The 12493-nt window shown below is 39.9% G+C and overlaps 1 protein-coding gene across 5 annotated transcripts in view; it reads right to left on the bottom strand.

Moving 5' to 3' along the window:
- LOC134958066 (activating transcription factor 7-interacting protein 1-like) overlaps positions 1-12493 on the bottom strand; it is a 190745-nt gene that overhangs the window by 118358 nt on the left and 59894 nt on the right. For 3 of the 5 annotated variants that reach the window (XM_063940419.1, XM_063940420.1, XM_063940416.1), the window contains exon 2: positions 3788-5178. In XM_063940419.1, the coding sequence (XP_063796489.1) occupies positions 3788-5174 (1387 nt within the window). In that variant the 5' untranslated portion in view covers positions 5175-5178. Of the gene's footprint in view, positions 1-3787; positions 5179-10494; positions 10870-11413; positions 11490-12493 lie in introns of those variants that run through there. The other 2 variants (XM_063940418.1, XM_063940417.1) reach the window with 2 other exon arrangements.

The following is a 12493-nucleotide window of genomic DNA, read 5'->3' on the forward strand; positions in this document are numbered from 1 at the left end:
AAGCACCTCTGGATTTACCCTTAAACTTGGCAGTCCGAAAGGACTATAAATTTGAAGCTGAATAAGCTTTCCTGGCTGGGGGAGCTGCGGAAGGAAGATACGTAGACTTACCCGCAGTAGCTTTGGAGATCCATTTGTGTAGTTCGTCTCCAAACAAGGCCGCTCCTGTGAATGGCAGGCCTTCCACGCCTCTCCTGGAGTCCGCATCAGCAGTCCACTGGCGTAGCCACAAGCCCCTGCGTGCTGACACTGCCATAGTGGTGGTGCATGCATTAAGCAAACCAAGCTCTTTTTTGGCTTCCACCATAAAGTTCGCAGAGTCCTGTATATGCTGCAGGAGTAAAACAACATCCCCCCTAGACAAGGAATCTAACCCCTCAATTAGGTTACCTGACCATTTAGCAATTGCTTTTGTGATCCACGCACATGCAATAGTGGGTCTTTGGGCCACCCCAGCAGCTGTGTACAATGATTTGAGTGTAGTCTCAATTTTACGATTAGCCGTATCTTTTAGGGAGGCTGCACCAGGGACAGGCAATGCAATTTTACAAGACAGCCTAGAGACTGATGACACTATCGGTGGATTTTCCCATTTTTTCCAATCCTTCAGGGGATAAGGAAAAGATGAAAGCAACCTTTTAGGGATTTGAAATTTCCATCAGGATTAACCCACAGTTCTTCAAACAGGGTATTCAATTCCTTTGACGCTGGAAAAGTGACTGAGGACTTCTTTTTTACATTAAAATAAGATTCCTCAAACTCCTCTGGCACCTTATCGGCAATTTGCAGAACCTCTCTGATAGCCTCTATAAGAGCTTCTATTCCCTGTGGCAGAGTAGCATCCCCCCTCTCCAAATCCACCTCACCCTCCTCCATGTCTACCCCGTCAGAGTCAGACTGCAGGATATGGGCCAGAGATCGTTTTTGCAGACAAACGGGAGGGGATTGAGATGCTGGTTTGTGGACTGAGTCTCTATTCATCGACTCATCCACAGTCTGTCTTAAGTATTGCGTCTCTTTCTCATTGCGGGATAGCTTTGTAGAAATATTTGAGATCGTTCCCTTAATGGAACTGACCCATTCCGGTTCAGCCTCGCTATTCTGGGAAGGTACACTGCCCTGAGTACCCAGTAGTGAGCCCCCTGGTGAAGAGGAACACTCCGCTGTACAAGAAACACACTCTTTAGCTGACATAATGTAAATGTGACAGAGCACACACACACACACACACACACACACACACACACACAGGAAAAAGTTAAGCAAAATTAATCCACAAAGAGCCCTTCAGGGAGACACAGAGTAATTTGGAGCCAGCCCCCACCGCGCCCTTATCGCTAATGCCAAGCTTAGCTGGGTCGCAGACTAAGTACACTAATAGTCGTTTCCCCCATGCTATGACCCCCTGGTACTGCTGAGGTAATCTGGAGTCACACTGGAGGAGCTGCGCGTCCCTGTCAGTCAACGTCTGTGTCCACTGCAGCTGGTGAGCTGTTGGATCCTCTCATAGTGAAGCCCCACCCCTTCAATGGCACGCGATCTTCCCGCTTTTTTTATACTGGCTGAGGTAATCTGTTGCTTAAAATGGAGAGAAAACCGTTTTGAGGCATTTTTTGCCAGTGTGGGTACTGTGTACAGTGTAGTGAGATGCAGCTGTGTATTGGAAACGCAATCCGCCCTGGTTAGAAGCCGTGCGTCTCCGTACCCTCATGCCGTCATAATGGCCGGCGACCCACTAATCGGGACGCCGGCTTAGTACTCACCACTCTTCTTTCTTCTGGCTCTGTTAGGGGTGGCGGCGTGCTGCGGGAGTGTAGGCTCGCCATGGTGGGGCGTGCAAATAGTTCCCTCAGGAGCTCAGTGTACTGTTACCGGAGAACGGGACCATTAACCTTTCAAGAGGTTGGGCCGTCCCCGTCCCCCCTAAGGCCCACGAAGCAAGCAGGCTGGTGCCAACCAGCCCTGCCTGAAAATATCAAACATATAAAATAAATGCAGAAAACTCTACAGGAGCTTCCATAAGCGTTACTGGCTCCTCCGGGCACATTTTCTAAATAGAGTCTGGTAGGAGGGGCATAGAGGGAGGAGCCAGCCCACACTATCAAATGCTTAAAGTGCCCATGGCTCCTAATGGACCCGTCTATACCCCATGGTACTAAATGGAACCCCAGTATCCTCTAGGACGTAAGAGAAAGGAAATAGAGCCTCACAGAACATCTCCAGGCCACATTGCCTCACAGAACATCTCCAGGCCACATTGCCTCACAGAACATCTCCCGGCCATACTGCCTCACAGATCATCTGCAGGCCATACCGCCTCACAGATCATCTGCAGGCCATACCGCCTCACAGATCATCTGCAGGCCATACCGCCTCACAGGACATCTGCAGGCCATACCGCCTCACAGGACATCTGCAGGCCATACCGCCTCACAGGACATCTGCAGGCCATACCACCTCAAAGGACATCTCGAGGGTTATACTGCCTCACAGGACTTCTCTAGGCAATACTGCCTCACATGACTTCTCCAGGGCCATAATGGCTCCCAGAACATCTTTAGGCCATACTGCCTCACATGACTTCTCTAGGCCATATTGCTTCACAGAACACCTACAGGCCATACTGCCTCCCAGGACCTCCCTAGGCCACCCTGCCTCAAAGGACTTCTCTAGGGTAATACTGCCTCATAGGACTTGGAAAATACATTCACTGGCAAAACGTTGTATTCAAATGGTGATGAGTGCTATTTCTTGATCCTCAGTAAAAGCCCCCAATAATACTTAGGATTTCATCAATTATGCATCGGTAAATCAAACTGACCATGCCAACATGTTGACAAATACAGAAAACAAATTGTATTTTTAAAAAGGCATTGATAACCATAAACCCAAATTTCATAATGTCATTGTATACTTTCCTTACAGACTGATAGACCAACCTCTTTTATGACAAATCTGGTACACATATAAACATTAACTATGTTTATATGTGCTCATTTTGTCTTGTTGAACTGTTCTACAATCTTGTGATTTTTACAAATGTATTTGATCGCCTTAACAGCAAAGTCTTGTGCTACAATTAGAAGAACGGTAATGTTGTATACTACAATCTTAGAATGATTGCCCAAAGCATTTAAACAATGTACTTTTCTTTAATGCATTTTTAAGACCAGAAACCCAAAGGCTTTTTTGTTTCTTTTTAACTACAATTCCAGTACTTAAATAAGAACCTATTTTTTTAGACTCACCGCTTTTAGATTCATATACAACTTACTGGAGTGTAGGTTTTTAGACGTGTGATATTTCTAGCAAAAGTGTATAGCAGACAAACAAGCACAAATACTTTCTAAATACACGACAATTATATGTCAATTTTCAACAACAGCAAACACTTTCCTTGCAATTTAAAACTGCATCTATCATTACGGTTTATTACATCATATATTTGCAAGTAACTAAATTTTTGCATTTTATTTACATATAGAAGGTATTTTTTATTTATTTATCTGTTTAGAGGGGATGCGGTTAATATGCCGCTTGTCGGGATCCTGGCATTCAGGTGCTCTGAATCCCGGTGGTCGGAATCCAGACTGCAGCCCGGTATTCCCACTCGGGTGGTGGGTCCATGCAACCACCCGAGTGGGAAGCTAACTTGTAGCGAGCTAAGCTTGCCACTGGGCCCAAAGCATGGAGAGCGCTGCCATTCTCATTATTACCATAGGGAAAAATAAAACACCCACTCTAGAATGATAGTTAAATATATGCCCCTTCCCCTATAGAAATCTACCTTGTTCATTTGAGATGCTTTCTTTCAGGGTTGTACTTTCACCAGACAGTTCTTCCTCATCAGAGAGAACCAAAAATGCTTCTCTTGGTAGAGTCTCACTGACATCATTTTTGCTTGGAGAAGTTGCATTGTTTTCAGTTTTCTCTTCCTCTGCATCACCAACACTTTCAGATAGCAAATCAGGTTTTACAAAATACTGAAGCTCATCTTCCACTGGCGCCAGCTTTTCGAGAATCGGTATTATTTCATCAGTTTCCATTGTATCTGAACTTTCTAACCTAGTAACTGCCTGCAGATCTGAAACAGGTGTGTCAATATGAGCTTCTCCTGGAGAAGAGATTTCCTCTTCAGTTCTCACAATTTGGTCAACCTCCATACTACTTGATATGGCTTCTTCCCCAAAATCCTGTTGAGGTGACAGAGTCTCTGAGGTTTCCCTGTTTTCCTCTGAAGAGTACCCAGCTTCTGGTACAGCCATATCAGGTAAAATATTTGGTTCATGTGGTCCATTCACCTCTATGTTATCTTGTGGCACATGATTTTCTTCAGCATCCTCAGCATTGTGCATTTCATTGTCAGGTAAGTTTTTATAATCTGCTTCATTTTCATGATGTTCTTCATTCAAATTCTCTGCCTTTTCTACAGTATTATTAGAAACTACAGGTTCTGTATCAATAGGCTCTTTAAAAATATGGTCTTCCGTTTCATTTTCTGCTTTAGCAATAGGGCTCCCTGATACGGTGTCCATGTCTTCATGTTCCAACTCTTTCTCAATGGTAGGTTCCACAGGATTCTCATCTTCCATGTTTTGTACAGCCTCTAGATCAGGACTTTTGTCTTCAAGAATGTTGCACAGAGGCTGCTGCTCTGAAAATTCAGTATCACATAAGAGATTTTCTGCTAACGGCAGTGCTTCTTGCTCTCTTTGCTCTACTTCATCAAGAGCAGTAGTCTTTTCATCAATTTGCTGTTCACCATCCGTTGAACAGACCTGGACAGCAGTTCCACTAGTCATAATTTTGCTTGTATCTTCTTGACATGTAATGCTCTCGGGAAGTTCAAAATCAAGTGGCAACTCTAAATCACTAGTTCGGTCATCATTTATTAAACCCTCCTTAATATCAGGCAGTTTTACAACAGAATCAAAAGAATCACTGTTAATGTCTATGCCATTTAAATCCTTTTTCTCCTCCATAGGGTCGGAATCATTGATGTCAAAATTCATATCTGAATCACAATTTTCATGATTTCCATTAACCAACTCTGTGGGTTTCAACAGATCCTCTTTTGTTTTGTGCACAGCTTCCAGCTGTTGACGGTCACTTGCTTTCATTGTTTTGCGGGCTTTAAAGATTTTTTTTTTAGGTTCTTCTCCAGTGTCCATCATAAACCTTTAAATTAAATAATTATACAATTAATAAAACAAGATAAGAGAGGCTAGAGAAAAACAAAACAAAATCAACAACATGTGCTGTAAACATCCCATAAATGGATTCAAAATATATTTTATTTAAAAAAGAAATAAAGGATAGTGGTTTGCTAGTTGTTAGGAATTTCAAATGAAATATAAAACAAAAGTACAAAACAAAAGGAGCAAATCCTAAAGCTTTGACGTTATGAAGCTCAGCATTGGAAGAGAATAGAAAAGGAAAAAAAGAGCATCAATGCATGGCATAATCTACCTTCAACTGTAAATTACAAGGATATTTTAAGTAATAAAGGTGTTCCATGACTGTATAAGGGCACATGGTGCTTCAATATTAGTTACAGGTATTTGGCTTCCTACTGTATATCCATAGTGATTTACGGTAGGTGGGGCATTTCTGATCATTTTCAGGTTTTCCCAATAAACAATTAACAATCCATTTAGAGAAAAATTTACGGAAGTTTCTATGTATATATGCATCATACACACATTATAAAATACAAGTATGACCAAGAAGCAGGTTATATATCATACAGAAAAAAAGAAAATATAGACATAATCGTTACTTTAAATATGAAAAAAAAAATGCCTCTAAAAAAAAAAAAAAAGCATATCGTGAGCTCTAGAAGATCCCCTTTAATACATCTGAATAACACTGCCAAAGCAGTTATTCTGGTCTGTTGGTGTTCATCCTCTTCACTCATTTTAAAGTTGCTTCTTTTAGAAGGATATGGACAACATATTTCTATCACTTTCTGATGACTACATAACTTTTCAGGACACTTGGTTCAGAAGGCTCGATTTGTAGGAATCTGTAACATACAGTCTCATTCTCCATCTCTTCACCTGACTCCCTACCATCCACCTCATCCCTAGCACCCCAATTGAAGCCCGGTTTTCTGGCATTTACCTACTGGCACAAGCACTGCGACTTAGCTAGTCCTATTACTATATTGTCTCTTACTAATTAGGATGATGCCACTTGCTTTAATATGATCTATTTTACATCTTTCAATATATTTTTTTACTGCTTATTCTTATGACATCTGAATATATGTAGCTAGACTAAACATAATTAAAACAAACAAAGTACACTCAGAGACATCTCATTAGGCCTGAAGGTTCGGAATTGAAATAAACACGAATGAGATTAAATCATGAGGTGTTTTTCTCTTTGTATTGCCTCTTTAATGTGTTGGAGTTGTTTACGCTTTAGGATTGAGAATGTTAGTTGTGGCTTTCTCCTGTTTTATAGGATTGTTAGGAGAGGATTTGTGGAGCATTAGCTAATGCTAGGCAAATTTAGTACCTCTCTGGTTGGTTCACCCTACCTATATCGCTGATGTGTGTGTACATTTACTGCATTGGTTCAAGTTCACTCAAATGAAGAGCACAAACAACAAGAATGTGGAATACTACCAGGGGGATTCCCTTATAATAGGCTTTTTTAAGAAGTCACAGCACCATACTTTAATGTTAGGGAGTGCCATTTGTTATATATATATATATATATATATATATATATATATAAATAAAAAAATTTAAACAATCAAATTTGTGTCCTTGCTTACACTCAACCATTCATTTAACAATGTAAATAATATCAAAATAATGGTATTAAGTATTAGATTATTAACTCAGTAGCTGTTTAACAAGCATAATAGAAGTGCATACTAGCAATAGTAAAGGCTAAATTAACAAGTGGCAAATTCAGGCATAAACGTCATCACAGACTGAGCTAAAAGAAACATCATCGAATAAAGACCGTCAATGCATCAAAAGCATATTTCCCAATAAGACCAAACTATATTAACTTTAAACTGCACAAATAAAATTGTATACAACCACCACAACCCTAAAAGCAAGCACTTAATCTGCATATACAAACCTTGCACTGCAAATAATTCTGTGGCATATTGCTCATATATGGCCAATGCCTGAACAAAACAGGAAATATTTCCAGCCATATCCACAAGAGAGCTCCCTGTGGCAACAACTGAATGTGGATGCATTAAAGAGACACAACCGAAGGCAGGCAGCAGGCTTCCTTGCAGAGAAGGAGTGGTAACAACAAAATGCAGTCATACAGATTTGTTCTAAACAGATTTGCTATATCTTACAGTAAGTTATAGCACAAAAATAAGTATACATTGGCTGCCATCTACTATATTCCATGATATGTCCTTTAATAATGATAGTTTACTGCAACAGTGTTAACATACATTCCTGTTAAGACTGATTGCATTTCCCACTAGTAAAACCATTGCCTGCACCAATCTACTTTATTCAAGAGGTTATAAATTCACACAACTGATTACTAAAAGTAGCCAGAAATGTGGTTTAATGATCACATGACTGATAGAGACCCTCTAATTAACTGATACTTTATGTGTTGCTTGTCATATTAAGGTGATAGCACTATCTATATTTAAATCAAAAGACAGACTGTAAAATCCAATAGTCATCAAATTTATATTTAAATTTAGTAACAATTTGTAACGCATCAAGTATCAGAATGTTACATTTCTAAACTAAGAGGTGAGATCAGGGGCATATTAATAGAGGAGGGAGCCCGCGTGCAGTCTCTGTCCGCACCCCCTCCTCTCTAACCACTAGCGCAGTAGACTCTAAGCACTAGGGTCACCAGGAGACCATAGAGCTGTCCCAGAGTCTAGTGTACAGGTAAATGGCGCAGTGGCTATTTTCACAGTGATTGTCCTACTGCGCATGTTGGAAACACTGGGAACATGGCCACCACTGACATTTTCCCATTGATCTGTGCAGCACTACTGCTGTGGGACTCCAGAGGGTAAAGTTTTGAAAAATGGGTGCAGGGTGTGTGTCCCCTCGATGCACACATTACAGATACGCCACTAGGTGAGATTCAAGGGCTCAACACATCTGACATGGTTTTTGAGATGTTGTAACTATGAACCTCTCTACAGTTTCCTCTTGGATGTCATCTTGCCACCTCAAACGTAATATTTCCAAACAGAATTAGTTCTATTTCAACCGACCAATAGTAGTTACCATTCTGATATCTCCATCATTGTTGAGAACTCGACAATCAATCCTACCCCACAAGCTCGCTGCCTAGGTATCATCCTTGATGCTGAACTGTCCTTTTGTTCCCTGCATTCAATCTGTCTCAAAATCATGGTACGTGCATCCATCTATATCTTATTAGCGGTCAGCGGCCCTGCCTGTAGAACAGCATTTTGTTATATGTAAAGTTTTGACACATGTTCCAAAAGGAGATGGAGAAAAGGATTTGAAACACATCCAGATTGTAGCTTTTGTCAGTGCTCAGCAGGTTTTGACACATAATAAGCTATCAAAAAGCTAGAAACATGTCTCCATTTGTAATTGATTCATAGAGAAAATTCTATTCATTTTGCAAGGTACTCCTAATGCAATAAGTTCCAACGCATCAGTAGCTCAGCTGAACATTTTTTGTACTCACTGTTAAACACTCCCCTTGATCATAAAAACAACTAATCTGAACCTCACAAGCTCTAAAACATTTGAAAGATAGAGTAAGCCAATCTGTGATTAACTTGTAGTCCTTTTAAGGGGATGTAGTTAGCTTTCTGACACCCAGGATGCAGGCGGACAGAAGACTGGCGCCAGAATCTCGACACTGCTTAGAATACAGACGCTGGAATACTGACAGCCGACATCCCTAACGTAAGTTAGGATTAAGCTCCGTGAGGGGAAGGTTAGGTGAAGGGTAAGGATTAGGCTAAGTGTACTAACTACTAAGAGGTCTATTCAATTATTGTCAGAATTCCCGATTTGACGGAAAAACAGCACTTTACGACTTTTTTTGGGGATTCGACCTATTCAAGTCCAGTTGAAATTCCAACTTGTCGGAAAACACATGGAATGGCGGATTACCCGTGTATCCACGTATTTTGTCAAATTTGCAGGCATTTCCGACAGGTTTTTGGCCTGTTTTCAACAAGGCCGATCCGATTTTAAAAAAGTTGGATCGGTTTTGTAGAAAATGTCCGCAAATTGAATACTGAAGTGTCGGATCCTCTCCATCTAAGAGGATTCGACAATAATTGAGTAGACCCCTAAGTGTAGTTATATGAAGAACTGTCAGGATTCTCACTGTCGGGATGACGATGTTGGTATTCTGACCGCCGGGATCCCGTATCACACCCCTTTTAAAGGATAAGGAAAACTCATGTGTAATTTCAAATCACCCAACAGTCGTCTGTTGAACCCAAGTGACGTAATCAATTTTACCATCCTTTCTGATCAGATATATGGCTCTACATGGAAAGCTTCATTCATCCATTCATCAGAATAGTCTTCACATCATTTAAGTGGTAAACTAGGTAAAGGACAGTATTCATAAGATTACCAGTAGTGTGTGCCCTAGTGCTACTCTTCGTTCCTTCCTATTTGTGTTTCAGCCAAAAAGGTTATTGTAATCCAACGACACCAATACTTATGTATTGTACAAAAATCTCATTAAGTGCCAGATGTACTAACCCTTGAAAAGTGATCATTTGCATGGTCATAAAGTACCAGCCAACTAGCCATGTAAAATGGCAGTTAGGAGCTAATTGGCTGGTACTCCATCACTTTGAAATGTATCACTTTTCAAGGCTTAGTACATCTCACCCTGAGTCTTTTCAAATTAATTCCACATTTGCATTCACTTGCATCACTTAACCATGCACATAGAGTATGCCAATAAAATACAGTCAGGATTGGAGCTTGGAAGCTAATTGCTGACTAAACATGTCAGATTAGTCAGTCAATTCAGTCATTTGCTGAGATGTGCATGGTTCCCTGTGTTTTGGTTCTAATTCATCATCATGTTTTGGTATTGGCAAAACTACCCTCAAGTGTTTTGATTCGGACTTTGGTTCTGTTTAAAATAATCATTGCTAAAAAAAATAAAAAAAAAAGAAGACAATAAAAACAACTAAAATCATGTAATTTTTGCAATCCAAACCCTAAAATTTTGATTTAAAATCCAAATTCTGAACTGCGGGAAGATACGAATCCATACTCTTTTCGGATTGGTTCTCCACAGGGGAATCTGGATCAGGCTTTGGTTCAAATACACAAAATTTGTGTGGATTCGCATCTCTGGAGAACCCGAACCACACATCTCCAGTCATTTGTGATATTGGCACCAAAGTGGTCTCAATATGATTGCATTTGCAATAATTTTAGAGAACTGAAAGTTTGATTTGATGATAGATAACTGCAGTGTTGGTGTGAGGACTTTTTCAATCAAATCGTTTGGACCCAACCTTACTGTAAATATGTAGTCAAATCACAAAATAACTGGCACAAAAGTTTTAGGCCACAGCATTCACACCCACAAAGTTTGGTGGAAGTTTAGACACATGGCTGGTAATGACCACATTTAGGTAAATTAATATCAATGAGTCCCATAATCTGGATTAAAATGTAAATTGTAAGAGAACGAAGAGTTTGTAGCCAGAAACTGCTGGCAGGAAGAGCGTTTTGCTTAATAGCTTGTGTGTCCTGTTACTCCTGTTGCCAGTCATTTGTTCAATCGTATTGGTGTTCTAAGTGCTGAACAATCCTATTGGTGTTCTCTGGCATCGACAGCACTAAAATTCCTGAGACTTAGTGTGAAGGTGTGTCTGAGGGGTACATTTTGGTCCTATAACAGAAACAGAAAAACTGCAATAGACATAACAATGTTTAAGGTACACAAATTTCGTTTCAAGTAAATAACACTGCAGACAGTAAATATTTCTATAACAAACCGTTTTTGAATTGATGCCATATCCCTGTACAATGGAAAGCATATAGTAAATTTAAGCTTCAATCGCTATGTTATATATGCCATTTTTCATGCGCAGCGTGATGTTGCAAGAAAATAAATTAAATATATGTAAAAAATAAAATAAATGAATAGTGGGTAGTAGACTCTGTAAGCAACTCATTTACAAATTTTCCGCCAGTCTAATTAGACCAGTTTTGATTCACACATGCTATTATATATTTGTGCATATTACACACTTGAGTGTTACTGTTCCTTTAAGTGAACGTCTACATAGGCCTTAGCAGTTGCTAAGAATAAAGCAGTAGTTAGATGCCATTAATGTTTAAGTCCCCTGTAAAAAAAAAGGTAAGGGGATTAATATGTAAATGAAACAGAAAAAAAAATCTATGTAACAAAAACAAAAAAAGAAACCACATACCAGAAAGAGAGCCCCCTGCAGCCATGATGCCATCAGCTCTCCCGGCAAATAACTATACCAGCCCTGTCTGATGTCAACTGAATCAGTGTAAAATTTGCATAGAACCTGCTATTGGTTTTCGAGCCACATATTATGCAAACCAATCAGGACGCACAGCAGATAGCTGACTGCACAGAGAAGGAGGGGATGGAGAAAACTGCCTAGCAACAATAATAAGACTAGGGAGAAAAAGAAGTGATGTCAGGAGATCTGACATGGGTGTGAAAATGGAAGCAGGTTGCAAGCACAATTTGAAGCTTGCTAAATTGGAGAATAGAAAATTAGAAATGGTGTGCAACAGAAAATGTTTTAATATTATTTCATGCTAGTAGAAGAGTTACCATTTATGTTGACAGCAGACCTTAACTAGATAAACGTGAGAAAGAAATCTTCCTAGGTTATAATAAAACAATTGCCCTTTACTTGGTAAAGTGTAATTATTTGTCTCCTTGTACTATTCACAATATTACAGACATTTATTTATTTTCAGTTATTTATATAGCGCCAGCATATTCCGCTGCACTTTGCAATTGGGAACAAAACAGCAATAAAAGGTGGGTAATAACCAAAAAATATGCGGTTTGGTTCTCCAGGAATCCAAATCCACCCTGTATTTTCTGGATTCAAGCAGTCCAGGTTTGCATCTTACGATGGGATAGAATTCAGATTTGAAATCCAAATTTTGGGTTTTGGATTGCAAAAATAACATGATTTTAGCTGGTTTTATTGATTTTTATCAGTGATTCTTAATTTTATTATCAATTTTAAACCGAACCAAATGCGAATCTGAACCAATACACTTGAGGGTGGTTTTGTCGAATCCAAAATCAGATGATGAATTAGAACCATAACCAAAACACCGGGGTACGTGCACATCTCTAGTAATAATAGACAGAGGACCCTGCTCACAAGCTTATAATTTAGATAATTTAATTCAATTGTTGTTTTCCCCGGCAGTCGGGAGATGGCGCCCAGTGGAGGTATTTCATTGTAGCTCCATTTAGGCGCAATCAGCTGCTGGCTCCAGCATTTCAGCTCGTA

The sequence above is a fragment of the Pseudophryne corroboree genome, chromosome 9 (genome assembly GCF_028390025.1).
Source record: "Pseudophryne corroboree isolate aPseCor3 chromosome 9, aPseCor3.hap2, whole genome shotgun sequence".
In the NCBI taxonomy this organism is placed as follows: Eukaryota; Metazoa; Chordata; class Amphibia; order Anura; family Myobatrachidae; genus Pseudophryne; species Pseudophryne corroboree.